At 41.3% G+C, this 27,301-nt stretch overlaps 1 protein-coding gene across 2 annotated transcripts; it reads left to right on the forward strand.

The window, feature by feature from the left end:
* The first annotated feature begins 65 nt into the window (after positions 1-65).
* On the forward strand, positions 66-8,449 carry LOC110491854 (PTB domain-containing engulfment adapter protein 1). Of its 2 annotated transcripts, XM_021565663.2 has the most exons (9): positions 66-171; positions 313-404; positions 564-635; positions 2,455-2,553; positions 2,771-2,908; positions 3,022-3,129; positions 3,698-3,757; positions 8,065-8,179; positions 8,280-8,447. In XM_021565663.2, the coding sequence occupies exons 2-9, from the start codon at positions 357-359 to the stop codon at positions 8,348-8,350; spliced, it is 711 nt and encodes a 236-aa protein (XP_021421338.2). In that variant the 5' UTR covers positions 66-171; positions 313-356; the 3' UTR covers positions 8,351-8,447. The 2 variants fall into 2 exon arrangements, with proteins under 2 accessions (XP_021421338.2, XP_021421340.2); XM_021565665.2 differs by lacking the exon at positions 8,065-8,179 and having other exon boundaries at positions 8,280-8,449.
* The last annotated feature ends 18,852 nt before the right edge of the window (positions 8,450-27,301 follow it).

The following is a 27,301-nucleotide window of genomic DNA, read 5'->3' on the forward strand; positions in this document are numbered from 1 at the left end:
AGATATTGCTATCAGATAGCATCTGACTCTGAACTGAAGGATATCAGCTGAAGAGCAATAAGGAAGAATTTAAATTTGGTTAGTCATTAACCCCACTAGACTTTACACCCAAAGCAAGCTCACCACCTTAGGTCCTATAACTACAATCGTGTGGATAGTTACTGAAAAAAGGTAAGACCACAAATTTACCACCGTTTTGAAATTGAGTTAAGGGGCCTTACACAGGTAATTTACACCCAGGCATCATGAGAACCAGTTGATTTAGTGGTGTAATATCCTGAAATGCTATACTTGAATCATTTGTTTTTCCAGGAGCAGATCCCTGTCATAGCCGGATTCATTTTTTGAGTGTAAAGATGAGTGATATCTCTGACGATGATAATGAGATCTCTTTCGCAGTTAAAGTAAGTGGAGACTTCAAGACGGCATGAATAATGTTAATCAATGTTAATCAATATATTTCCTAATATAATACATTAGGGACCATATTGTTATGGCTTGGGGTGACAATTTGATTTTGTGAATGTTATTGCCCTCTGTGACGCTCTCTTGGTCTTCATAAGTTTCTGGGGCGTGTTGAGGTGGTCCGTTCTGAGGGCATGCAGGTCCTGAATGAGGCCATTCAGAGCCTGAAGGTAAATATCCATAACAGCTGTCCCAACCATTTCTCTGCCGAATATTAGACAGTTGACAAGGGGTGCGTTCAGCAGGACTCAATGTTTTGGCATGTTCAGATAGGCATGATTGTTCTACGTAGCATATTTCTTTCTGACATGTAGAATAAGGAATCACTTTGGCTCTATTTGTAGCATTTCTATATAAACTCAGCAAAAAAAAAGAAACATCCCTTTTTCAGGAACCTGTCAAAGATCATTTGTAAAAATCCAAATAACTTCACAGCTCTTCATTGTAAACACTGTTTCCCATTCTTGTTCAATGAACCATGAACAAATAATTAACATGCACCTGTGGAATGGTCGTTAAGATAATTGCCTACCGTCTGTAAACTAAGGTCACAATTATGAAAACTTAGGACACTAAAGAGGCCTTTCTACTGACTAAAAAAACACCAAAAGAAAGATGCCCAGGGTCCCTGCTCATCTGTGTGAACATGCCTTAGGCATGCTGCAAGGAGGCATTAGGACTGTAGATGTGAGACGCCTAAGACAGCGCAACAGGGAGACAGGACGGACAGTTGATCGTCCTCGCAGTGGCAGACCACGTGTAACAACACCTGCACAGGATCGGTACATCCGAACATCACACCTGCGGGACAGGTACAGTATGGCAACAACAACTGCCCGAGTTACACCAGGAATGCACAATCCCTCCATCAGTGCTCAGACTGTTCGCAATAGGCTGAGAGAGGCTAGACTGAGGGCTTGTAGGCCTGTTGTAAGGCAGGTCCTCACCAGACATCACCGGCAACAACGTCACCTATGGGCACAAACCCACGGTCGCTGGAGCAGACAGGACTGGCAAAAAGTGCTCTTCATTGACGAGTTGCGGTTTTGTCTCACCAAGGGTGATGGTCAGAGTCGCGTTTATTGTCGAAGGAATGAGCGTGATATCGAGGCCTGTACTCTGGAGCGGGATCGATTTGGAGGTGGAGGGTCCGTCATGGTCTGGGGCGGTGTGTCACAGCATCATCGGACTGAGCTGGTTGTCATGGCAATCTCAACGCTGTGCGTCATAGGGAAGACGGGCTCATCCTGACATGACCCTCCAGCATGACAATGCCACCAGTCATACTACTCGTTCTGTGGTGTGATTTCCTGCAAGACAGGAAAGTCAGTGTTCTGCCATGGCCAGCGAAGAGCCCGGATCACGTCTGGGATCTGTTGGATCGGAGGGTGAGGGCTAGGGCCATTCCCCCCCAGAAATGTCTTGCAGGTGCCTTGGTGGAAGAGTGGGGTAACATCTCACAGCAAGAACTGGCAAATCTGGTGCAGTCCTTGAGGAGGAGATGCACTGCAGTACTTAATGCAGCTGGTGGCCACACCAGATACTGACTGTTACTTTTGATTTTGACCCCCCCTTTGTTGAGGGACACATTATTAAATTTCTGTTAGTCACATGTCTGTGGAACTTGTTCAGTTTATGTCTCAGTTGTTGAATCTTATATTCATGCAAATATTTACACATCTTAAGTTTGCTGAAAATAAATGCAGTTGACAGTGAGAGGACGTTTATTTTTTTGCTGAGTTTACAAGTTTCAAGAATGTTTGACTACTGAACGTAGACGAGGTGTGCCCTTGAAGTATGACTACAAAGTGTGATTGATTGGTTTTGTAGGTAGATGCAACATTTTCAAGGCACATAAAACACATTTCAATCATATCAGCATTTGTAACCAACATGGGTTCAATGAACAGTTTTTGTTTTAAAGATCATATTGATTGAAATATTCAAAATTATTGGTCGCTCACGTCCCTGTCCTTTGCCCTCCATTAGATGCCTGACAAAGAGTCATCAGCAAAGGTGCAGAAGAAGAACAAGGTGTCTTTGTTTTTGTCCATGAGCGGGATTGACATTTTGGAGCACAAAACCAAGGTGAGAGCCTAAGGTCCAACTCCAACGGAAGATGTGGGAGGGAACTGCTTCAGTATGACGAAGTCTAAAAAGGTTAACAGAAATAACTGGGCCCCTCACATGTTTATGGGTTTCTTTACTGTTGTGCAATGCACCTGCACACTCCTCTCCTTCCTCGTCCAATAATCGTTCTTTCTCTTATTATCATGTATTCTCACTTCCCTCTTGTCTTTTCCAGTTCATGCTGTACACATGCCCCCTCTCCTCCGTGTCCTTCTGTGCAGTCATCCCGACCACACCCAAAGTATTTGGCTTTGTGGCCAAACACCCAGCTGCAGACATGTACCACTGTTATCTCTTCCAGAGCAAGAAATTTGTGAGTACAGTGCAATCATGCAATCTTGATTTTAGGGTACATCACTAAAAACACATCTAAGGGTTTTAAGTTGCCAATCTCTACCTTCTCTATTTTCTTGCTCCTCTCCTCAGTCTCATCTGCTGGTGTCCATTATCGGAGATGCATTTCGGGCCACAAAGAGAGAGGAAAGCCTCAGAGGAGGCGGACGGGATCTGATTGTGGAGGCACTGAGGCACAAGGTTGGATTAAAGGGATTTACAGTGTGTTTGGAAAGTATTCAGACCCCTTCACTTTTTGCTTGGTTTTTGCTCTGACATGCACTGGCAACTGTGGGACCTTATCGACAGGTGTGTGTCTTTCCAAATCATGTCCAATCAATTGAATTTACTACAGGTGGACTTCAGTAATGTTGTAGAAACATCTCAAGGATGATCAATGGAAACAGGATGCACCTGAGCTCAATTTCTAGTCTCATAGCAGAGGGTCTGAATACTTATGTAAATAAGGTATTTTTATTTTTTATACATTTGCAAAATTTCTAAAATCCTGTTTTGGCTTTGTCATTATGGGGTATTGTGTGTACATTGATGAGTAAAAAAAAAATGTGAAAATCTATTTTAGAATAAGGCTGTAACTTAACAAAATGTGGAAAAAGTCAAGGGGTCTGAATACTTTCCAAATGCACTGTAGTTGGTTAAAAACTGTTTTGTGGTTGTGTCGACTGTTTATGGGTTCTTGTGTTTTGCATTGTACGGTGTAATTCACAATTGAATATTTCTAACTACTTTTCTGCCCTTTTTCTTTTAGAATAAACTCCTGCAGAGGGAGAATGCCGAGCTGAGGATGAGACTCAGTGCATCAGGAGATGTGAGTGAGGAAACAGTCGCCCCCACACACACACCTTCCATTGTTTTTTGTAAATGAGGTCTGTGTAACCAGGGTTCGCTAGGTCACTTTCTAAATGTAATCCTTTACTAGTTACCTGACCAAAATTGTAACCAGCAACGTCATTTCTGGATTACCCAAACTCAGTAAAGTAATCTGATTACGTTCCCCTTAAGAGGCAATATAAGAACACAACAATTATGTTGCATTTTACTTTATAGGTTATGTAGGCTTCTAGCCCATAGATTTCAATTTCAATACAAATAATAATACGATTAGGTTATATATTTGCATGAGAAACCAACGTCTGTCAGATTTCCACTCATTCCAATTAATTAAATACCCCCTGATCTTCAAGAGTAGGACTTTGAAATATCGATGAATCAAATTGTTTTACCTGAGCATAACCCAAAAGCGAAGGACTTCTTAGCCTACTCTATTGTTTATGTATGTTTTTGTCATGGAGGACTGATTGGGCTCATTGTTTTGATTTGAAAAAGAAATGCTGCTCTCATTGAATGGTATGCTTTGAGCACTATCGAAAGTGCTATTTGCGTGTGAAAAAATGAATGCCATATGCCACATTTGCTAAAGGCCTATTGTTTACATTTTTGTTGGTGACACTGATATCTTGAAAATTTGCAGCTGTTTACATGGCCACAGGAAGATGTTTTGGGTTGGGTTTTTCTCTGCTTTCTCCCAAAAAATAAATATATAATATACAGTGCATTTGGAAAGTATTCAGACCACTTGACTTTTACATATTTTGTTACGTTACAGCCTTATTCTAAAATGGATTCAAATATTTTTTTACTCGTCAATATACACACTATGTCATTATGACAAAGCAAAAACAGGTTTTTAAATTGTTTCGCCAAAAAAAAAGAAATACCTTATGTACAAAAGTATTCAGACCCTTTGCTATGAGACTTGAAATTGAGCTCAGGCGCATCCTGTTTCCATTGATCATCCTTGAGCTGTTTCCACAACTTGATTGGAGTCCACCCGTGAAATTCAATTGATTGGACAGGATTTGGAAAAGCACACAGTTGACAGAGCAAAACCCAAGCCAGGAGGTCGAAGGAATTGTCCGTAGAGCTCCGAGGCACAGATCTAGGGAAGGTTACCAAAAAATGGCTGCAGCATTGAAGGTTCCTAAGAACACAGTGACCTCCATCATTCTTAACTGGAAGAAGTTTAGAACCACCAAGATCTGGCCGCCGGGCCAAACTGAGCAAACGGGGGAGAAGGGCCTTGGTCAGGGATGTGAACAAGAACCCAATGGTGAACAATAACCTGGCACCAACCCTACTCTGAAGCATGGTGGTGGCAGCATCATGCTATGGGAATGTTTTTCAGCGGCAGATACCGGGAGACTAGTAAGGATCGAGGTAAAGATTAACGGCGCAAAGTACAGAGATCCTTGATGAAACCCTGTTCCAGAGCACTCAGGACCAAGAAGGTTCACCATCCAACAGGACAATGACCCTAAGCACAAAGCCAAGAAAATGCAGGAGTAGATTCGGGACAAGTCTCTGAATGTCCTTGAGTGGCCCAGCCAGAGCCCTGACTAGAACTTGATCGAACATCTCTGGAGAGACCTGAAAATAGCTGTGCAGCGACACTCCCCATCCAACCTGACAGAGCTTGAGAGGATCTGCAGAGAAGAATGGGACAAACTCCCCAAATACATGTGTGCCAAGCTTGTAGTGTAATACCCAAGAAGACTCGAGGCTGTAATCACTGCCAAAGGTACTTCAACAAAGTACTGAGTAAAGGGTCTGAATAATTATGTAAATTAGATATTTCAGTTTTTAATTCTTAAGTTGTTTTTTTATACTTTTCAAAATGTTCTAAACTGTTTTTGCTTAGTCATTATGGGGTATTGTGTGTAGATTGATGAGGGGGGGAAACTATTTCATCAATTTTAGGCTATAACGTAATTGATTTATCAGGAGATGCTACAGCACCCTCAGCATCCCTACTTTCACAGCAATAGCTGTTTAGCTCTATCAAAAATGCCAGAGTTTGAGCATATGTCTAATCATACAGTTGAAGTCGTGAGTTTACATACACCTTAGCCAAATACATTTAAACTCAATTTTTCACAATTCCTGACATTTAATCCTAGTAAAAATTCCCTGTTTTATGTCAGTTAGGATCCCCACTTTATTTTAAGAATGTGTAATGTCAGAATAATAATAGAGAGAAGGATTTATTTCAGCTTTTATTCCTTTCATCACATTCCAGTGGGTCAGAAGTTTGCATTCAGTCAATTAGTATTTGGTAGCATTGCCTTTGTTTAACTTGGGTCAAATGTTTCGGGTAGCCTTCCACAAGCTTCCCACAATAAGTTGGGTGAATTTTGGCCCATTCCTCCTGACAGAGCTGGTGTAACTGAGTCGGGTTTGTAGGCCTCCTTGCTCGCACACGCTTTTTCAGTTCTGCCCACAAATTTTCTATGGGATTGAGGTCAGGGCTTTGTGATGGCCACTCCAATACCTTGACTTTGTTGTCCTTAAACCATTTTGCCACAACTTTGGAAGTATGCTTGGTGTCATTGTCCATTTGGAAGACCCATTTGATACCAAGCTTTTTGAGACCAAGCTATAACTTCCTGGCTGATGTCTTGAGATGTTGCTTCAATATATCCACATAATTTTTCAACCTCTTGATGCCATCTATTTTGTCAAGTGCACCAGTCCTCCTGCAGCAAAGCACCCCCACAACAAGATGCTGCCACCCCCATGCTTCACGGTTGGGATGGTGGTATTCCGCTTGCAAGCTCCCCCTTCTTTCTCCAAACATAACGATGGTCATTATGGCCAAACATTTATATTTCTGTTTCATCAGACCAGAGGACATTTCTCCAAAAAGTACGATCTTTGTCCCCATGTGCAGTTGAAAACCGTAGTCTGGCTTTTTTATGGCGGTTTTGGAGCAGAGGCTTCTTCTTTCCTGAGCGGCCTTTCAGGTTATGTCGATATAGGACTCTTTTTACTGTGGATATAGATACTTTTGGTTCTGTTTCTTCCAGCATCTTCACAAGGTCCTTTGCTGTTGTTCTGGGATTGATTTGCACTTTTCGCACCAAGGTACGTTCATCTCTAGGAGACAGAACGCGTCTCCTTCCTTAGCGGTATGGCGACTGCATGGCTCCATGGTGTTTATACTTGTGTACTATTGTTTGTACAGATGAACGTGGTACCTTCAGGCATTTGAAAATTGCTCCCAAGGATGAACCAGACTTGTGGAGGTCTACAATTTTTTTCAGAGGTCTTGGCTGATTTATTTAGATTTTCCCATGATGTCAAGCAGAGGCACTGAGTTTGAAGGTATGCCTTGAAATACATCCACAGGTACATCTCTAATTGACTCAAATTATGTTAATTAGCCTATCAGAAGCTTCTAAAGCCATGACATCATTTTCTGGAATTTTCCAAGCTGTTGAAAGCATTCCACAGGGATGCTGGCCCCATGTTGACTCCAATGCTTCCCACAGTTGTGTCAAGTTGGCTGGATGTCCTTTGGGTTCTGGACCATTCTTGATACACAGGAAACTGTTCAGTGTGAAAAACCCAGCAGTGTTGCAGTTGTTGACACAAACCGGTGCACCTGACACCTACTACCATACCTCATTCAAAGGCACTTAAATATTTTGTCTTGCCCATTCATCCTCTGAATGGTACACATACACAAAAACTTCTTTAACCTGTTTCCTCACCCTTCATCTACACTGATTTAAGTGGATTTAACAAGTGACATCAATAAGGGATCATAGCTTTCACCTGGATTCACCTGGTCAGTCTGTCTGTACTCTAGTGTTTTGTACACTTGTGTGTAAATATCAAGTGATATCCTTGTCGCTTGCAGAGTACACCACTGCTGTCGTCCTTACTTCCAAGCATTTATTCAGGTTGGATGTATAGGCTAAGCTTTGGATGCCAACAGCATTCGCACCACATTGGAGTAGCTTGAACTGTAGCCTACAAAAGCCTATTCCTGCTCTTTTCCCGTGATCCATCAAACGCTCACTCAGGCGGAACAAACTTAAACTTGTTTATTTTTTTATGCTGATTTCAATGTCATAAAGATTTTTTTCACAAACATCCCTTCTGAATTTAAAAGTAATCGGATTACAATATTTTTGCTGGTAATGTATTACAGTTATTATTATTTTTGTAATCAGCTACATGTAACTAACTCCCCAACCCTGTGTGTAACATGGCATGATAGAGAAGAAGTCTCCTATGCCATGCCAACTCTGCTCTCTGTGCTTTTTATCACAGGGGACAGACAGGGCTGCTAGAACCACAAACAGACATCAAATTGACCTCAGAAGGTCCCAAAAAAAGCAAACAGAAGCACAGAAACTCTCACACTTAGACATGTATCCTCACAAAAGTGAGTACTTTTACTTATAGCAGCAATGCTGTCATCACACCCAAACTGAATTCTGTTTCAAATCTAATAATAACAATGATGTATTTTTCATCATTTCCAGTAACGTTTCACTGCAGTGATGACACAGCGCCTCTACTGAGAACACAGGAACTGAACATGACAGATGTTTGAAGAGGCGTGGCCATGTCAAATATACTGTAATGCATGTTGATGATACATGACTCTAACTTAACTATAATGTCTGAATAAAACAATGAATGAACAGCTAGATATGTTCGAGTCTTTCTTTAGTATGCTTTTATATTCCAAGGACATGTAGTTTCTCTGTACATTTAGTCAATGGATATAGATTACATTGTTTTTGTTATGCAGGCATGTGCAAAACTGAAACGTCTCAAACCTCTAACAATATAAATAAAAAATACTTGCAAGCTGGCACATTTTCCTCAGGAAATTTATCTTTAAGAACTGTTTCAAGCGCCCATTGGAATGAATCCAGAGCGCAACACAATTGTTTGTGGTAAGGTGAAAGCAACCGACTATAGACGAAAGTCAAGGCGTGAAGTTGGGGAGGTGCATCTGCGACAAGCGAAAGTCGTACACTAATGTGGTTTCAACAGCAAGACTCAGTGCAACATCACAGTGTTGTCATTGTTTATTAAATGTGTTCTTTATAATGTCGAAATGAACGTCTCAAACCCCCCCACATCACACATTCACAAACTGAAAATATATGTGTGTACATTGTACAATCAATCGGTGAGAGAGCGCCTCACATCACATGAATTTGAACATATCCACCTTATACATGTATTGTGCAAAGTTGATTCCTCTTTCAGTCGCGTCTTTGGTCACGTTCGGGTAGGTCAAACAAAAACACCCTAATGATTGTGTGACAATAGAGCTTCCCGCAATGCAGGATGAAGTTGCTGAAGAGAGACTGCAGAAACTTGCAGTTGACTGCAGTGAAAACTCCATGATCTTTCATCAGTTGATTTTTGTCAAATTCATGTAGGCATAAGTCGGACAATGTTTTTACCCATAATCAGAGTTTTGTTCTGTGGGTGTCACTAGTCTGATACCACACTGCATAGCTCACAATCCATAGGTTATGCTGTACAGTTCAAATAAGTATGCCTCCCAAAGCAATTCTGAAGTCTGAACAGTGCGGTTTCAACTGAGTTTCACTTATTTTTAAAAAATCAAATTAACTGATTTGTCTTTTGTTGAATTTACATAACATTCCAAAGTTGTTTAGAATGATCTAACCCAATTATGGAATGATAGCACTATTTGTATCCGTTTTGGGTCAGTTTCACAGTTTCAATGTGGTACTTTTATTTTGAAGGCGAACCGATTCAGCTATTGTTGAATACTCTGTTGACTACACACTGGTACGAGAACGGCAACGTGTTAATGTCACAAACTTCAACACTATCAATAACTTGATAATCTGGCTTTAATGTTCTCAGAAATATCGTCAACCAAATAACTTGTAAACTCACTGAGAAAATGGCCTTTGAATGTTTTGGTACCTACTGTACCTACTGTGAGTTCATGTGCTAAACAGTGAGTAGTGTAGTAAAGATGAAGACTAAAAGTGGTAAAAGAAGTAGCCTACAATAAGGAAAAATTCAGGGTAAACAAAGTGTCCAGATAAAAAGATTTTATAAATATTAACTTACGCTTACCCAGACACACTTGTCTAAATTGATGGGTCATGTGAAAGAAATTCTATAACCAATCCCCAGCCACATCTTGCGAAGTGGATGGGTCTCTACAGAAGGTGTAAATGGTACAGCCAAATGGTTACTTGCATAGTATCACTATCAGAAATAGCGTCAATGTAAATAAAATAATATACAGTAGGTACAAGAACAACATCAATATCAGTGATAGATGAGGTAGTCTTATATGCATACAGTCAGGGGTTAAGTGGCTGAGCAGCAGGATAAAAAAAGAAATAGTAGCAGCAATGTATTAGGAGAGTTATTTGAATAGGAGAGAGTTATTTGAATAGAGGCACTGCAGATAGTGCTGATGACTGGTTCATGCGTTGTTCGGATGGACATGGGAATCTATATTTGGAAATCCTGTTTCTGTCCTGCCTTTGACTTTGGGGCAGGTCATGAGACGTCCATAGCCTCTTCATTGCAAAACTCCCTGATCTTCTCAAAAACACAAGTTTGTCTAGCTGTGTCCAGTCCAGGTGGTGCTTGTACAGGCAGACCATCTATGGGAGGAAGGATGTCAGCGTTGGGCAGCATCTGAAACCTGGTCCCGATGGGTTTGAACGCTCCTTGGTGACAACAACACTAGGCTCCAGAGCACCGACGCTGTAAAACAGGGAATAATAAAATAATGTAGAAGACATTACAACCTTGCACAACATCAATTCACCTTCCAAGTTTAGATAAGAATAATAACCTCATTCAATGCAATGAAAATTATATTCACCTGAAGTGCTGGTACTGCTTGAACTGTGTCAGCGGCCTGAAGTACAGAGTCAGGTGTTTTTGCCAGCCATAGCTTTCCACCAGCACCGTACCATCCTCCAGTCCAACCAGCTGTGAGATGTTGACCCCTGTCACAGTGCTGTCCTTCACAACACCAGCAATCTCAGACAGTGTTGACTCTGGTCTTTCTGAAGCGCTGCTTGATGAGACTGAAGCACCAGTCAGGGGCAAACTTGGTGTGGCCTGTGATCAGGAAGTGATGGTCCATACTGTGGTGGAGCTTGTGCATGGTCTGCACATGCTTGTTGTTGTTTTGACCTCTGCAGTTGCGAGGAGTTCAAAAGTAGATGGGACCTGGCTGCATAGGTTCAGAAGGATAGTGCACCTACAAACAACAAAATACCATTAAGATAAGTTAATGAAAAGAAAATGTAATGTAAAACACTTTCTTTATGCATCATTGTCAGGTAAGTTTCACTTACCTACAAATGTCCAGAACAGCAGCATTTTTAAGATTTCAGAAAAAAATCTCTCCATCATTTAGGGTGGAAATGTATGAGTGGGATATACAGACCAAAAACACGAAGAAAGATTTTTTAAATTGTATTATTTTATGGCTTATAGTTCTTGTGGAAGTTGATAAATAACACCTGGGGGCAAAAACTTCTACATCCACTGACAAAACTGCCACCGCATTGTACGACTGACCCAGCTACCACCATAGCAGAGAGAACATTTGCTAAGTATGTCTTTGATGCCTGTGTCGATACTGATAGGATCGAAAGAAAAGCAGCACTTGTTCTCGGATCATGACTTCTCCATTCAAATCTTACTTTAACATTATTATTAAAGTAACGACAGATCAGTCAATGGCTGCAAATAGTGAGGTGGCTTATTCTGATACTTGCCCTATAATATATATATTTCACAGCGGTTTAGATGGTACAATGATTCTCTACACTATACTTGCTTCTTTTGTCACATAAACTGACATTAGGCAAACTGTTAGAATTTTAGCAACCAGGAAATGGTGGAGCGATTTCTGCATAGTGCATCTAATGGAGTCTTCTCGGTTTTCATTTAAAGCATCTTTCTATCCTTAGATTTTTTGTAACAAATGCAAAGACATTGTAGTATTTGTAGTCAACTTCGTGGTGAAGTTATCAGCGGTCACAGAGAGACAGATAAACATATTGATTCTACAGTTGAAGTCGGAAGTTTAAATGCACTTAGGTTTGAGTCATTAAAACTTATTTTTCAACACTCCACAAATTTCATGTTAACAAACTTTAGTTTTGGCAAGTCGGTTAGGACATCTACTTTTGCATGACAAGAAAATTATGTAATGGCTTTAGAAGCTTCTGATAGGCTAATTGACATCATTTGAGTCCATTGGAGGTGCACCTGTGGATGTATTTCAAGGCCTACCTTCAAACTCATTGCCTCTTTGCTTGACATCATGTGAAAATCAAAAGAAATCAGCCAAGACCTCAGAAAGAAATTGTAGACCTCCACAAGTCTGGTTAATCCTTGGGAGCAATTTCCAAATGCCTGAAGGTACCACGTTCATCTGTACAAACAATAGTACGCAAGAATAAAGACCATGGGACCACGCAGCCATTATACCGCTCAGGAAGGAGACACGTTCTGTCTCCTAGAGATGAACATACTTTGGTGCGAAAAGTGCAAAACAATCCCAGAACAACAGCAAAGGACCTTGTGAAGATGCTGGAGGGAACAGGTACAAAAGTATATATATCCACAGTAAAACAAGTCCTATATTGACATAACCTGAAAGGCCGCTCAGCAAGGAGAAGCCACTGCTCCAAAACCGCCATAAAATATACAGACTACGGTTTGCACATGGGGACAAAGATCGTACTTTTTGGAAAAATGTCCTCTGGTCTGATGAAACAAAAATAGAACTGTTTGGCCATAATGACCATCGTTATGTTTGGAGGAAAAAGGGGGATGCTTGCAAGCCGAAGAACACCATCCCAACCGTGAAGCATGGGGGTGGCAGCATCATGTGGGGGTGCTTTGCTGCAAGAGGGACTGGTGCACTTCAAAAAATAGATGGCATCATGAGGTAGGAAAATTATGTGGATATATTGAAGCAACATCTCAAGACATCAGCCAGGAAGTTAAAGCTTGGTCACAAATGGGTCTTCCAAATAGACAATGACCACAAGCATACTTCCAAAGTTGTGGCAAAATGGCTTAAGGACAACAAAGTCAAGGTATTGGGTTGGCCATCACAAAGCCCTGACCTCAATCCCATAGAAAACTTGTGGGCAGAACTGAAAAAGCGTGTGTGAGCAAGGAGGCCTACAAACCTGACTCAGTTACACCAGCTCTGTCAGGAGGAATGGGCCAAAATTCACCCAAATTATTGTGGGAAGCTTGTGGAAGGCTAATTGAGTTTGTAAACTTCTGACCCACTGGGAATGTGATGAAGGAAATAAAAGCTGAAATATATCATTCTCTCTGCTATTATTCTGACATTTCACATTGTTAAAATAAAGTGGTGATCCTAACTGACCTAAGACAGGGAATTTTTACTTGGATTAAATGTCAGGAATTGTGAAAAACTGAGTTTTTTTAACTTCCGACATCAACTGTACTTGTTGCAGTGTATACAAGAACCGGAGCACATGACTTGACAAGTCGTTTACCGTTTTTGACAAATCACATCACATCAAATACAAGCCTACTGCCTAGCCTAACCGTAGCGCTAAGCTAAACATGGATGAAACCATTTTAGGGGGGGTTGGTGGGGGGATCATTTCATTTGTTGGGGTGTGGTGGAAATTAGAAGGTTATGTCATAAGGCTGTTTTAAGCAACAGAATACAGGGTTGTTAGAATGCTAATCTGTGTGTGTTCTACTGAAGATGGGCCTCTAGAAGATTTACGATGTCTTTGGGGATACCACATTCCAGAGTATGAGTTAATGATTCTGTTCTATACGGTACCAGGGAGACATGGCTCCAGTATGGAGTTGTGGGGCCAGACACTGGTCATTACACAATGAGTTCTCATGTTTTTACAGCAGATACTTATAATTCACAGCAGACAGTATCTTTCATACAAATCTTAACATTGTGACCCATTCCATACATATGTTGTGTGTCATGTAGACTGAAGGACGATGGAATTTTCTATAAAATGCTGTGGCTCAAATCAGCTGGTTGAGTTCTCAGTGATCACCTTCCAGGGGTGATTACCAACCAGCTCCATTACTGCACTAATTAAATAATAAAGTTTGATGGTTTTGAAGAAATCTAAAAGTCTCTCCTTTTGATTACAATAATTCCCCCACAGGGGGTTTTCAAGTCCGTGGGGGGTAGAAATGGGGGAAGGTATTGTGGGGGGACATGATGCAGGAATTACTACTATGATGGGGGATTTATCAATAAATGGGGGGCAAACACAATAGAAGATTATATGCTAAATAAAAATAAACCTCCTGGAAAGGGTGGTATAAGCTGGCTACCCTAAGGTACAAAAGTTACAATCTGATGCCGCGTTCAAGATAAGCAGGAACTCGGGAAAAAATAAAAAAAAGTTTTGGACGGTCATCCAATTCGGAATTACAACTCGGGAACTCGGGCCTCTTTCTAGAGCTCTGACTTTCCGACCTGAAGATAATTGACGTCATGATTTTACCTTGCATTTTTCAGAGTTCACAGTTGTCTTGAATTAACTATCCCTTGTTATAACATATTTGGTCTGACAGACGCTAATGTGACAAACAGAATGCATTGAATGATGTCACCAAACATGGTGCCACACATAGCCAGCAAATAGCCTAGCATTAGCTCATCTTAATCAGTACAACATTCAAGTATTTTACACACATCATATGTGTCCATTACAATAATGCAAGAATCTGAATGCATGTTTTGTCACCAGTACTTGAAAACATGTTAATAAAACAGTAAATACATTATGATCCATACATACAGTGCCTTGCGAAAGTATTCGGCCCCCTTGAACTTTGCGACCTTTTGCCACATTTCAGGCTTCAAACATAAAGATATAAAACTGTATTTTTTTGTGAAGAATCAACAACAAGTGGGACACAATCATGAAGTGGAATGACATTTATTGGATATTTCAAACTTTTTTAACAAATCAAAAACTGAAAAATTGGGCGTGCTGTTTTACGAGTGGTCTTAGGCAGTAGGTAAATAACAAGTGTTTTGAAGTGCAACTTTAGTAACAATGGTTTTGGGAAACAGTTTGGAGATTTAACAATGCTCCTATGAAGGTTCTAACCATGAACTTAGCTTTAGGATGCTTTTGGGAATTAATAATAATATATGCCATATAGCAGACACTATATGGGAACTGAAAAAACTAAGGTTGAATCATGATGTTAATTATCTTCAGGTCGGAGTCGCTAGAGCATGATGGGACAAGGAAATCCGGCCAAACCCTCCCCTAACCCGGACGATGCAGGGCCAATTGTGCGCTGCTCCATGGGTCTCCCGGTCACAGCCGGCTGTGACACAGCCTGGGATCGAACGCGTGGCTGGAGTGGCGCCTCAGCACTGCAGACAATATTTTTTATTACATTTTATTTTGCACTTTGTTTGTAAACTGATATGACAAGTATTAATGCCAAAATAACATGCAAAACAGGCAGCAAAAGTTTTTGGGGTTGTACTCATCCTTCTTCCTCCTCCAAACACGGCGAGTGGAGTTTAGACCAAAAAGCTCTATTTTTGTCTCATCAGACCACATGACCTTCTTCCATTCCTCCTCTGGATCATCCAGATGGTCATTGGCAAACTTTAGACGGGCCTGGACATGCGCTGGCTTGAGCAGGGGGAGCTTGCGTGCGCTGCAGGATTTTAATCCATGACGGCATAATGTGTTACTAATGGTTTTCTTTGAGACTGTGGTCCCAGCTCTCTTCAGGTCATTGACCAGGTCCTGCCGTGTAGTTCTGGGCTTATCCCTCACCTTCCTCATGATCATTCATGCCCCACGAGGTGAGATCTTGCATGGAGCCCCAGACCGAGGGTGGTTGACCGTCATCTTGAACTTCTTCCATTTTCTAATAATTGCCTTCTAACCAAGCTGCTTGCCTATTGTCCTGTAGCCCATCCCAGCCTTGTAAAGGTCTAAAATTTTATCCCTGATGTCCTTACACAGCTCTCTGGTCTTGGCCATTGTGGAGAGGTTGGAGTCTGTTTGATTGAGTGTGTGGACAGGTGTCTTTTATACAGGCAACGAGTTCAAACAGGTGCAGTTAATACAGGTAATGAGTGGAGAACAGGGGGGCTTCTTAAAGAAAAATGAACAGGTCTGTGAGAGCCGGAATTCTTACTGGTTGGTAGGTGATCAAATACTTATGTCATGCAATAACATGCAAATGAATTACTTAAAAATCATACAATGTGATTTTCTGGATTTTTGTTTTAGATTCCGTCTCTTACAGTTGAAGTGTACCTATGATACAAAATACAGACTTCTACATGCTTTGTAAGTAGGAAAACCTGCAAAATCGGCAGTGTATCAAATACTTGTTCTCCCCACTGTACGTACATACATATCCCAACCAGAAGCCATGGATTACAGGCAGCATCCACACGAGCTAAAGGCTTGAGCTGCCGCTTTCAAGGAGAGGGACACTAATCCAGACGCTTATAAGATATCCCGCTATTCCCTCAGACGAACCATCAAACAGGCAAGCGTCAATACAGGACTAAGATTGAATCCTACTACACCGGCTCTGATGTTCATCGGATGTGGCAGGGCTTGAAAACTATTATGGACTACAAAGGGAAACCCAGCAGCGAGCTGCTCAGTGACACAAGCCTACCAGACAAGGTAAAAGTCTTCTATGTTCGCTTCGAGGCAAGCAACATTGAAGCAAGCATGAGAGCACCAGCTGTTCCGGACGACTGTGTGATCATGCTCTCTGTAGCCGATGTGAGCAAGATCTTTAAGGAGAAGTCTATCTTTAATTCTGTGAATAACACTTGTATCTTTTATCAATGTTTATTATGATTATTTTGGTAAATTGATGTGGCTCTCTGCAAAACATATGTAATGTGTAACATGATGTCCTATGAGTTTCATCGGATGAAGATCATCAAAGGTTAGTGATGAATTTGATCAATATTTCTGCTTTTTGTGACTCCTCTCTTTGGCTGTAAAAATGGCTGTGTGTGTTTTTGTGACTTGGTTCTGACCTAACATAACCATAGATTGTGCTTTCGCTGGACAGCCTTTTTGAAATCGGACACAATGGGTAGATTAACAAGAAGTTTCTTTCATTTGGTGTATTGCACTTGTTGATGTGTGAAAGTTACTTATTTCGGAAAAATATTTTTTGAATTTCGCGCACTGCCTTTTCAGCGGAATGTTGTCGATTGCCATAATTATGCCATAATTGCCATAATTATAACACAAAGAAAATATGGCTGCTTTGGTGTTAACTCTACTTGCAATATTATCTCAGCTCCTGAGTAATGCAGGTTACTGGTAATCTGACTGTCGATTTAGGTTTGTAAGCATATCTAAACAAACCTGACACATTTTGGTCTTCCCGTATGCTGCAGCTCGTTTTTGTGTAATGTTAAAAAAAAAACACTAAGAAAGAAGAAACATCAGAATAACTCACATTTAACACCAGGTTAAGTCATATTTCTTAATTTCATCTATCTGTATTCTTTAATTATTTATTTTTAGTAGTTAATTACAGACATGTATTTTCTACAAATGTGCGGCAAGCCAATTCAGTTGAACTAACAATTCACCTGTGGAGGGCACTGAAACACTAGCACTGCCTTGTCTCTGTAACGCTCAATGAGTGAATGGGTGTGGAGTCAGGCGCAGAGAGCAAAGGATGCGGGAAAAAACATGCTTTAATGTCCAAAATCAAAAATAACAAAATAGTATTACCCTACACAGGCGTAACTATTACTACAATAAGTACCCTTAGGTAAAAATACCAGGACAGCGAGAAAACCCAACAAAGCACGAACACCTCTCACAAATACAGAAGAACAAACCCGCACAAACAGAAGTGGGCTAAACGAACTTAAATAACACCACCCTGACAACCAAACAATGAACAGGTGAAAACAATCAGACAAAACCAAACGAACACGGAACAAAGGATCGGTGGCAGCTAGTAGACCGGCGACGACGAGCGCCACCCGAACAAGAAGGGGAGCCACCTTCGGTAATATTCGTGACAGTCTTAGAACCACCTGAAGCACAAATTGTCTGTTTGAATAAAACCTAGTGATAATGTACTATTGTAATGCCAAAATGTACTCAAATAAGATGAGTAAATCGGATGTTTTCATATCTTTATAATAAGAGGAAGTCTCCAAATGCAGTGGTTGTGCTGTTACCACTAGCCACAGGAAGTAAAAGTGGAATTGTGTTAGTTTGATAGCACCTGCACCGTGTCAAGTAGATCAAACATTTCCCCTCCCTTCCTGTCATATGATGTTTATTAACATGGAATTGTGAGATGCAAAAGTATTTGAAATATGCCTCTTACACAAATTGAGATGATTCTGAAGAAATCTGCTACTGCAAAAATTATCCAAGGGCTGCATAAAAAACCTGAATACACAATTGACTCGCTCTAATCCTCCAGACTGTGCAATACACATATAGTGATTTGTCAATTTTTTTTGTTCTCTCTCTATTCTCGTTTTTACACCTATCTGGTATATAAATATGAACATTGACATAAGTGTGCAATGTATGTACTAAGACAGAAGTTTGCAATGTATGTACAGAGAAGTGTGTAATGTATGTACTAAGCCAGTGACGGACTTCTACGTCACGGTATCCAATTGACCACCAGAGACATTCTTCAAAGGACTCGGTTGGGCAACACGGCCTTCCATCTACCACCAACCTACCGCGGCTCAGAGTAAATATTTATTGCATTTTCCTTTTCCAAATGGTCGGTAATTTAGAATGCATAAGATACTGTATTTATGATAGCACAGCTTTGGCCTTTGTTCCTCAGTCTTCCCCTTTTCTTTTGTGTAACAAGCTATCATATCTGTTTCGCCCGCTAGGGACGTTTTCCTTTATGACGTCATTTCTAATCAAGTTATGATTTAAGTATGTGTATGTGTAATTCTATGTGATTAGTTAGGTATTTAGTAAATAAATAATTCAACCCAATTTTGTATTGCTGATCCAAATTGTTAGCCAGGGTTCGTACAGATAACCAAGAATGTACAACTTTCAGATGACTGAATTAAGATGATGATTGATATTGACTGCTATTGATGTAAAATATTACTAGGTCTTTAAGAGTTTATTCGGAAGATAACAGCTCTATAAATATTATTTTGTGGTGTCCGACTCTCCAGTTAATTACATTTACATGATTAGCTCAATCAGGTAATATTAATTACGGAGAAATAATTTTAAAGAATAGCATGTCATATCACTTAATCCGGCATAGCCAAAGTCATGACATAATGGGAGCCCCCTGATAGGAATCTAAAATAGAATGACGCTTTCATTTTGATTCAGCCTGTATAAAATCGAAAAGCAGATTACATAATATACCAAGTTTATTACACATTTTTGGAGTGGTAGACAAGCATTATTGGGTGTGTGTGTGCTGATCCTCAACACTGGGGCCCCACAAGGGTGCGTTCTGAGCCCTCTCCTGTACTCCCTGTTCACCCACGACTGCGTGGCCACGCACGCCTCCAACTCAATCATCAAGTTTGCGGACGACATAACAGTGGTAGGCTTGATTACCAACAACGACGAGACGGCCTACAGGGAGGAGGTGAGGGCCCTCGGAGTGTGGTGTCAGGAAAATAACCTCACACTCAACGTCATGTATATGTATATACTGTACTCTATGTCATCTACTGCATCTTTATGTAATACATGTATCACTAGCCACTTTAGCTATGCCACTTTGTTTACATACTCATCCCATATGTATATACTGCACTCAATACCATCTACTGTATCTTGCCTATGCCGCTCTGTACCATCACTCATTCATATATCTTTATGTACATATTCTTTATCCCCTTACACTTGTAAGGTAGTAGTTTTGGAATTGTTAGCTAGATTACTTGTTGGTTATTACTGCATTGTCGGAACTAGAAGCACAAGCATTTCGCTACACTTGCATTAACATCTGCTAACCATGTGTATGTGACAAATAAAATTTGATTTGCTGAAGATTCCCCCGCCTCCGTGTTCTCTGACGTGGTCAGTGGGTAACGTAAGCGAACACATTTCTGTGTGAGGGTTCAGAAAGCTAATTATAGAAATCTGAGAAATGGAGCGTTTGGCCAAACGCAGGGCTATTTCTGCCTGGCGCGTTTCAGACGGGAGTAGGCTCGGTCATTATTCATTTCTCGAGCGAGGACAAAGAGCCAGCCGATTGAAATTCAGGAAATATAAGCTTGACCAGCGATATATATCTCTGTCTCTCTCGCGAGTAGACCGCGTGTTCCGGTTAAAACATCGTAAAAAAACGCTGAAAAAGGTTTTAACATAATACGTTATCAGTAAAACCGTTCCCTTGCCAAGGGAATCCTATGTGCTGCATTTTCAGGCACAATGGAGGCTTTAGCTTGCATGCTAAAGCTAACAAGGGAAAATAGCTCATTTGTTTTCTTGTTCTACGTTGAAACTCCTCTGCCTTGCAGAACGGAAGTTCCGCCCCGGGTAGTTCCGTTTGATTTCAGTGTGTGAAATCATTGACCGCTGGCGTGTGCCCTAATAAATTTGTTCATGAAGAATTATTCAAGTCACACTCAAGTCATTACTTATGATATCCAGACGGATATTATGTCTTATCCAATTGAACTAATAAGTGTAAATCTGGCAATTTACATTCTGAAATAGATTTTTTATTTTTAATTTTACCTTTATTTAACCAGGCAAGTCAGTTAAGAACAAATTATTATTTTCAATGACGGCCTAGGAACAGTGGGTTAACTGCCTGTTCAGGGGCAGAACTTACAACCTTCCGGATACTAGTCCAACGCTCTAACCACTAGGCTACCTGCCGCCACAGATATTTTAAATAATATCAAAATTGATGAGTTTTCTAAATAAGACATTATAAACGTTTAACAAACTAACCTAGATGAAGCAACTTCTCAGGTTAATTAGTTTAATTCCCAAATATCCTATGCAGGTCTGATTTATAATTTAATTGATAAATCAGTAAAATTTGTTTTTTTGGAAAACCATTCGGTAATCCAGTATTGACAGAAGCCCCGCCCAGCGGGAATCCCATGTGGTTTTGGCCTTAGGGAGAAGTGCCACAGTGTTGAATGTTCCCAACATTTGATCTACTGTTTACACTTATGATATCCAATCAATGGAGATTGTATGGATTATCATCTCATTCAATTTAATAGGTTGAATTGTTGAATTTAACTTAATGTTCTTCCAATCAAATGAGAAACGTTTAAACTTCTCATATTAACCTAGATGAAGAAACTTCTCAGGTTAATTCAAGTTTATTACCCAGATAGCCTACCCAGGTAGGATTAATCATTGGCATTGATTAATTAATTCAATTTTGCAAATTCATTCACGTCCAACTTCCACATTACTGGTACAGTACTGATAGTTCGTCAACATCTATAAATAGATTAAACTTGTCTTTTCAGCTTCCAATGAATTCCAAACCCAAACTTTGAAAAAAAAATAGGAACATTTTTCCTCTAAATTTTTCTAATAATGTGCAAGCTATCAAAGGTGGTCACCACTCCTCCGCTAATTAGTGAACCTCCGCCCATAAAAGGATTGATCTCTGACCTCAGCAGTGATACCAACCCAAATTATGCCATTAGCAAAGAAACTGACGAAATTGCGAACGCTCTCAAATCAACCCTCAGACACAGGCTTTGTGACGGTTCTCCCCACTTTTGCACTGATGTATCGCCATAAAAATGTGGCATCGGTCCAATACCACAGTGCACAGCTGAAGCACGTGCCAGACATGGCTAACATGAGGGGACAGGTGGAGAGAACTGAGTAACTATTTACAAAAGCAGGAAATGAAAACATTATGTTAGTCGAGGAATTGCGTTTGCAATCTGAACAATTAAAAGTAATTGCAAATACTTATGACGATGAACGAGCACAAACTCTTCAACAAAATCGTTGTCTCCAGGAACAACTCGATTTAGCCAAAACTAAATACGATGTAGTCCACTCCAAACTAGATAAATCTGTTGTTATCTACAAACAGGAGCGCGCAATTTGATAACATGCCGGCAGTTTTGTTGAACGTTACTCAGAGTAACATGGTTCTACTCAAAATTCTGCAGTACAAAGACAATCAATTGATGAACACAATGACCAAGTTGGATGACAAATCAACAGAACTCATTGAAGTCACTGACCAAATGAATCATGAGAGAACTCAGGTGATGAAGATGGAAATCCTGATTTCTAAGCAAGCGGAAGAAATCTCATCATTCAATCTCTCGCTCCGTACTCAAGACCTCTATCTGCAAACAATGACAGATAAGTTTGAGACCGAAAGGAGCAAGTGCGACACTCACGTGTCCAAAATCAGTACTCTAAGCGCTCAAGCGGACTCTGCAATGAAGCAGAATACCACCCTTAGGTACCATCTGGAGGAAGTCCAGAATGGTTACGCTCTACAGAGTGACTAAGCAACCGGAGCCCGGTACTCAAAGGAGTGAAGACGATAGGTTTCAGACATTGCCTCCATTAAGTGTCCCTCAGTCTTCTCCTCTTGGCCATTCGGCACTGAGTAATATGGTGAGTCTTGGCCAACAAAGCCAAAGCTTGGCTTCTCCTCTTGGCCTTTCGGCCCCACTTTCCCCACAGGATGAAGCCGACCCTCTCCGCCCGCTTGACGCGGAATACCTTGACAAACTTGTCAAGAATTTCCCCACCTTTGACCCCGCCCCAGGTCAGCCAAACGATACTGAAACGTTATTAGCTGACAGAGGACACGTTGGATGGCTACCCGAACGCTACGGGTTCTGACAGGGTTTACCTGTTGAAGCGAACATCGAATAGACACGTGACCAGGTTCATTCGCCCACAACAGCAACACGCGCTAAATGACTACGCTAAACTTGCAACAGCTTTAAAATTAGTAGTCAGCGGTTCTGAGACTCACAAACACAATAGCTCACTGGCTAACACGGTCAAACAAGCTCGGAATGAACACCCACAAGCTTACTATCATAGGCTTCGTTCAGCTTACTTTGGCCTAGTCACTGAAACAGGCATGGAAGACCTGTTACCATTTAAACAAATGTTCCTGTTGAACATGTATCCTATCTTCATTACCTACTTGGGCCCTGCAGCCCACATTGGCTTGCCTATCTAAAACTCAGAGAGCTTGCAAGCACAGCTTTTGAGGCATCAAAAGTTCGCAACGCTAAGAGCCCTGACCACTCGGTTTTGAAGTTTGACCAGGAGCACTCACTCCAGTTAGAGGGTGCATTATCAGGTATTGGAGTGTTAAGAGATGACGCACAACAACAGTTTCTACCACGAAACCATGATTCCAATAACCTCCGCGGTCTAAATAACTAAAATACGTCGCCATCAAAACGACAACCGCTACAATCGACCTGTTCACCACGTTCCTGCACCCAACCTACACAGCGTCAGAGCACAAGGGTAACAAAGGGTTGAAGGGAGATCAAAACGTAGACCAATGTTCTCCAGAAGATCCACTACTTGAAGAACTAAAGCAAGAAACACTTGAATAAAGGGTAAAAGATAAGTCACAAGGACTAGACAGGGAATTACCGGACACCTGGTCCGCAGGAATTAACACCCATAGCAAGGACGTTAAAATTCAAATCTCTCCCGCTCTCTCTCTCTCTCTCTCTCTCTCTCTCTCTCTCTCTCTCGAGACCCTATCCAGGGCCGGCTTGATCAAAAAACAAGCCCACGGGCCTTGTCTATAGACTCTGATACAAAAGTTGCGAAGAAAAAGGTCAAACGCTTCGTTAAAGCCAAGCCCACTCAAAATCTGAAAAGTCGATCTGCTTCCACCTTGAACAGAATTGACACATCACGTCGTTGCGAACGACCACTCCACTTTGTATGGAATATGTCCACTAAACACGAATCGAAACGCCCATACCTGGAAACAGTCCTGGAGGACTGCTTAACTTGTCATGCGCTAATTGATTCGGGTGCGACAATATCACTCATCTCTCAAACATTGTTTGATGATCTAAAAAGGGCTTTGAAGCCAACTAAACGTTGGTTAAAAGTGGAACGATGCCACACTACACTTCGAGGGGTCACTCAGACTACCTCGCCTCTCACATTGAGAGTCATGCTGAAACTACACTTCCAGGACGTATCGCTCGTTCACCCTGTGAATGTTACCAGCCTCAACTGTACCCCTGCTACTTGGAGCAGACTTGATGGATCGGTTACTCCCATTGATGCTACAGTGCCTTCTCCACCAACCACGCTGTCTTCCTCTAATGCTGCAACGCAGTCATTCACGAGGGGTATCTGTCAAATGTACCCCTTGGGAAAAAGACGTTTAGAAACCTCTTGTTGCAGAATCCGATCCAAGGAGATATTACGATATCTCGACACATTCTGCTTCTCTGCTTCTTCTCTGCTTCTCTACTCTGCTTCCGATGATACACCTTCTGCTTTGTGGGGGACTGTCAACCCTTACAATGACACTGCTGGCATCAAGTCCAGCAACTGACCCGATGACTCCCACTGGTGAAACACTTTGCGATATCACAGACCGATATCCTCGTCTCAGTTTGCAGGTACTGAAGAGGGTGCCACACGCGGACGTGGTGCTGACTGACAGACCTCGACAACCACTGAGGGTGTTGAAGCACAAACATCAGGAGATTTGGTTGAAAGGTTACAGCCACTCTCATAACAAGGCCACTGACAACTCGTACATAGGGTCCAAACTTTTTGTTTGCGCCTCGGATACCAACACCACCTGCTGGTGGGGGGGTCCCGAGACACAAAGGGGGTGAATAGTAGCCCAGACCCATGATCGAGGCCGGTGGGGGGGTCGATACTACGGACAACACCGTACGAGGCCGCCAGAGCATAAATCAAATCTAGTTGTAAACTCCCCTTTGAGAACAGTGAGGAGCAGACAGGCCCCTAGACAGGGATTATCTTAGAACACATCTAAGATAGTACTGAGGTGTACCACACTGGTCGTAAAGGAAGTCCAGTGGACTTGTCCACCTCCAAAACAAATGGCAACAATAATCATTCCTTGCCATGTGTAGTAGCCAGAACAAGACAACTAGTAAAATGCTCTAATCATGTATTACTGTAGGATAACATTCAGAATAAATTGGTAGGACAACTGGACCCATTGAGTGCCAGTACCAATACCACAGTCAGTCCAGCAACACTCAGTAAGAGGATTAGTAACCTCACAAGTTAAATTGCTATTGATAATATCAACATAGGAGTCCCTCAGAGTGCAACACGGGGAAGGGAATCTCCATTGCACTCTTCCAATGGTTACACATGCCACTAATAAATAGAACCCTCCGTTCAGGAGAAAAGTTATTAGAAGTCATGAACCACGATCACACCACGTACCACATCTCTAATACTTAGAGTACTTCCTCCATGAAGTTAGCTCCTCCGTGGATAACATAGCTATGAATTCTACTTCTTCATACCTACCTCCACTACAATAGCAGAAGACAGAGACTGGTAGTAAAACTACTATAGACTCCCTCGACACCAATTCTGACTGACCTCCAGGCAACGACTTGAAAATGACCTGACTACGTCAGACTCATTCTGAACAAGTTGTAATCTGCCAGGATACTTGGTTTCCTTCCCTTGACATGTGCACTTGCGTAAGCATAAACGCACATGCACAACGGAACATCCAATTAGGATTTATTCTAGGATCACTTAGGGGTCTTAGCAAAATAGCAGCCTTAGTAAAGTTGAACATTTATTTTGAGGCCTTTAACTCTACAGCTACAGTACTCACCAGTTTTCTTCTCAGTTGTCCATAGGTCATCCCTGTAGACTGCCCAAAACTAGTGCCTTACATCTGTAGACTTATCATATAGTTATCAACTTAGGATAGTACCCTAAGCAACACCCCGCAAATTAGGAAAGCCCTAGATATGACATTAGACAATGCCATGATAGGGTCATTTGGCCAAGACTGTGGACGTAGATAGAATACAGTCGAATTAGATGATTAAGAGGACATAACTATAGTTTGTTTTGTTTATGCTTTCATTCATTTTGTTTCATTTTCTTCGGCACATAGAAAGTGATAGAGCCATAAACAACTTCCACATACAACCATCAGTTAGTGCCACAACGCCGCTCATTTGGGAGGAAATTTCATGAGTGTGTGTGCGTTGTTAACATCTGTCTAAGTTACTGCCCAGATCTTCCAGTCTGGACGACCAGACGACAGGTCCAGAACGGCGATCCCAATCCAGACACCCGCTGCCGAGCCATGGAGCGGACTTCATTCGCAGAAACACTACCCGGGTCGACCACCAGATGGGGACCACAACGATGGTCCACAACCAGGGCAACCCACGGTCATTTTTATGTTGGTTTGCAACATGCAGGTTGGCCTGACAGTCATAAATACCTCTCCCCCCCCTTTACTAATAAACTAAACTAAGCATGAATCTCCAACGGACAGGTGTGTATAATGTATGGCCAATCTCCTGATTTCACCGTGTGTGTGTGTGTGTGTGTGTGTGTGTCCTCCCTTCAAACACAGGTTATTATCCACAGCAAAGCAATACTTCTGAAACATGTTATTATCCCTTTCTCTAATGGAATCATTTCTGACATACTATTTGACACACGGCACTGTACTTTATGGGAAGTTATGTCAGCTAAATCAGATGGGGTTACTTTATTTTAGTGAAATGGGCTACAACATGAATGCACAGCGTCCTTCATTAACATTTAGGTCAGTAGTAAGCCACAGGCATTAGCTGTAGATAGCCTAAACCCCACTGCTTACTAGTTCTCATCTATATGGGAATGCTTTATGATTGTTATCTCGTTCATCTGCATGCTTTTCGTGTCCCTCCTACTGTATATGACAAGATCAATGTCCATCAACCCAAGAAGCACTTTCAGGCATCAATCTAGCCCTAATGGTTGGAGAAGAGAGGCTCTACAATAGTCTGTGACAAGGATCAAACTGGCACCAAGTATTCCAAACAAGCTATGTTTCACGATGCATAAACAATGCATCGTCCTCGACCTAGTGTCTTCATATTGCATAACCCATGACAACATCGACTAAGCATATTTCTAAACGTTCAGGTGTTGGAATGACACATGAAAATATTGTTTACTTTACTGTATACCAGACCTGGGTTCAAATATTATTTAAAATAATTTCAAATACTTTATCTGTGGTGCTTGATTGAGCTTGTCTGGCTTAATGGACCAATAGAACAGTCCCAGAATTGCAAACCCCATCCATTTGGTACTCTGTACAGGCTAAAGCAAAAGCTTAAAGCATTTGAGAGATTTAAAATAGTATTTGAACTCAAGCCTGCTGTATACCTGTTGTAAATAAAATATTAACATTTTATAGGGGGAAAAACTCTAATAGACAATGTATAAATACAAGAATGTGTAATCCATAGAATGCCACTATATAAAGACTAAAAGCTCTCACCAGG

This window comes from Oncorhynchus mykiss, chromosome 16 (assembly GCF_013265735.2).
Source record: "Oncorhynchus mykiss isolate Arlee chromosome 16, USDA_OmykA_1.1, whole genome shotgun sequence".
NCBI lineage: Eukaryota > Metazoa > Chordata > Actinopteri > Salmoniformes > Salmonidae > Oncorhynchus > Oncorhynchus mykiss.

Excerpts from the sequence above, each read along its gene's own strand:
- LOC110491854 (XM_021565663.2), top strand. The coding sequence starts at position 357 with ATGAGTGATATCTCTGACGATGATAATGAGATCTCTTTCGCAGTTAAA. Across the intron at positions 636-2,454 it reads AGGCCATTCAGAGCCTGAAG|ATGCCTGACAAAGAGTCATC; the intron begins GTAAATATCCAT and ends GCCCTCCATTAG. Across the intron at positions 3,758-8,064 it reads GACTCAGTGCATCAGGAGAT|GGGACAGACAGGGCTGCTAG; the intron begins GTGAGTGAGGAA and ends TTTTTATCACAG.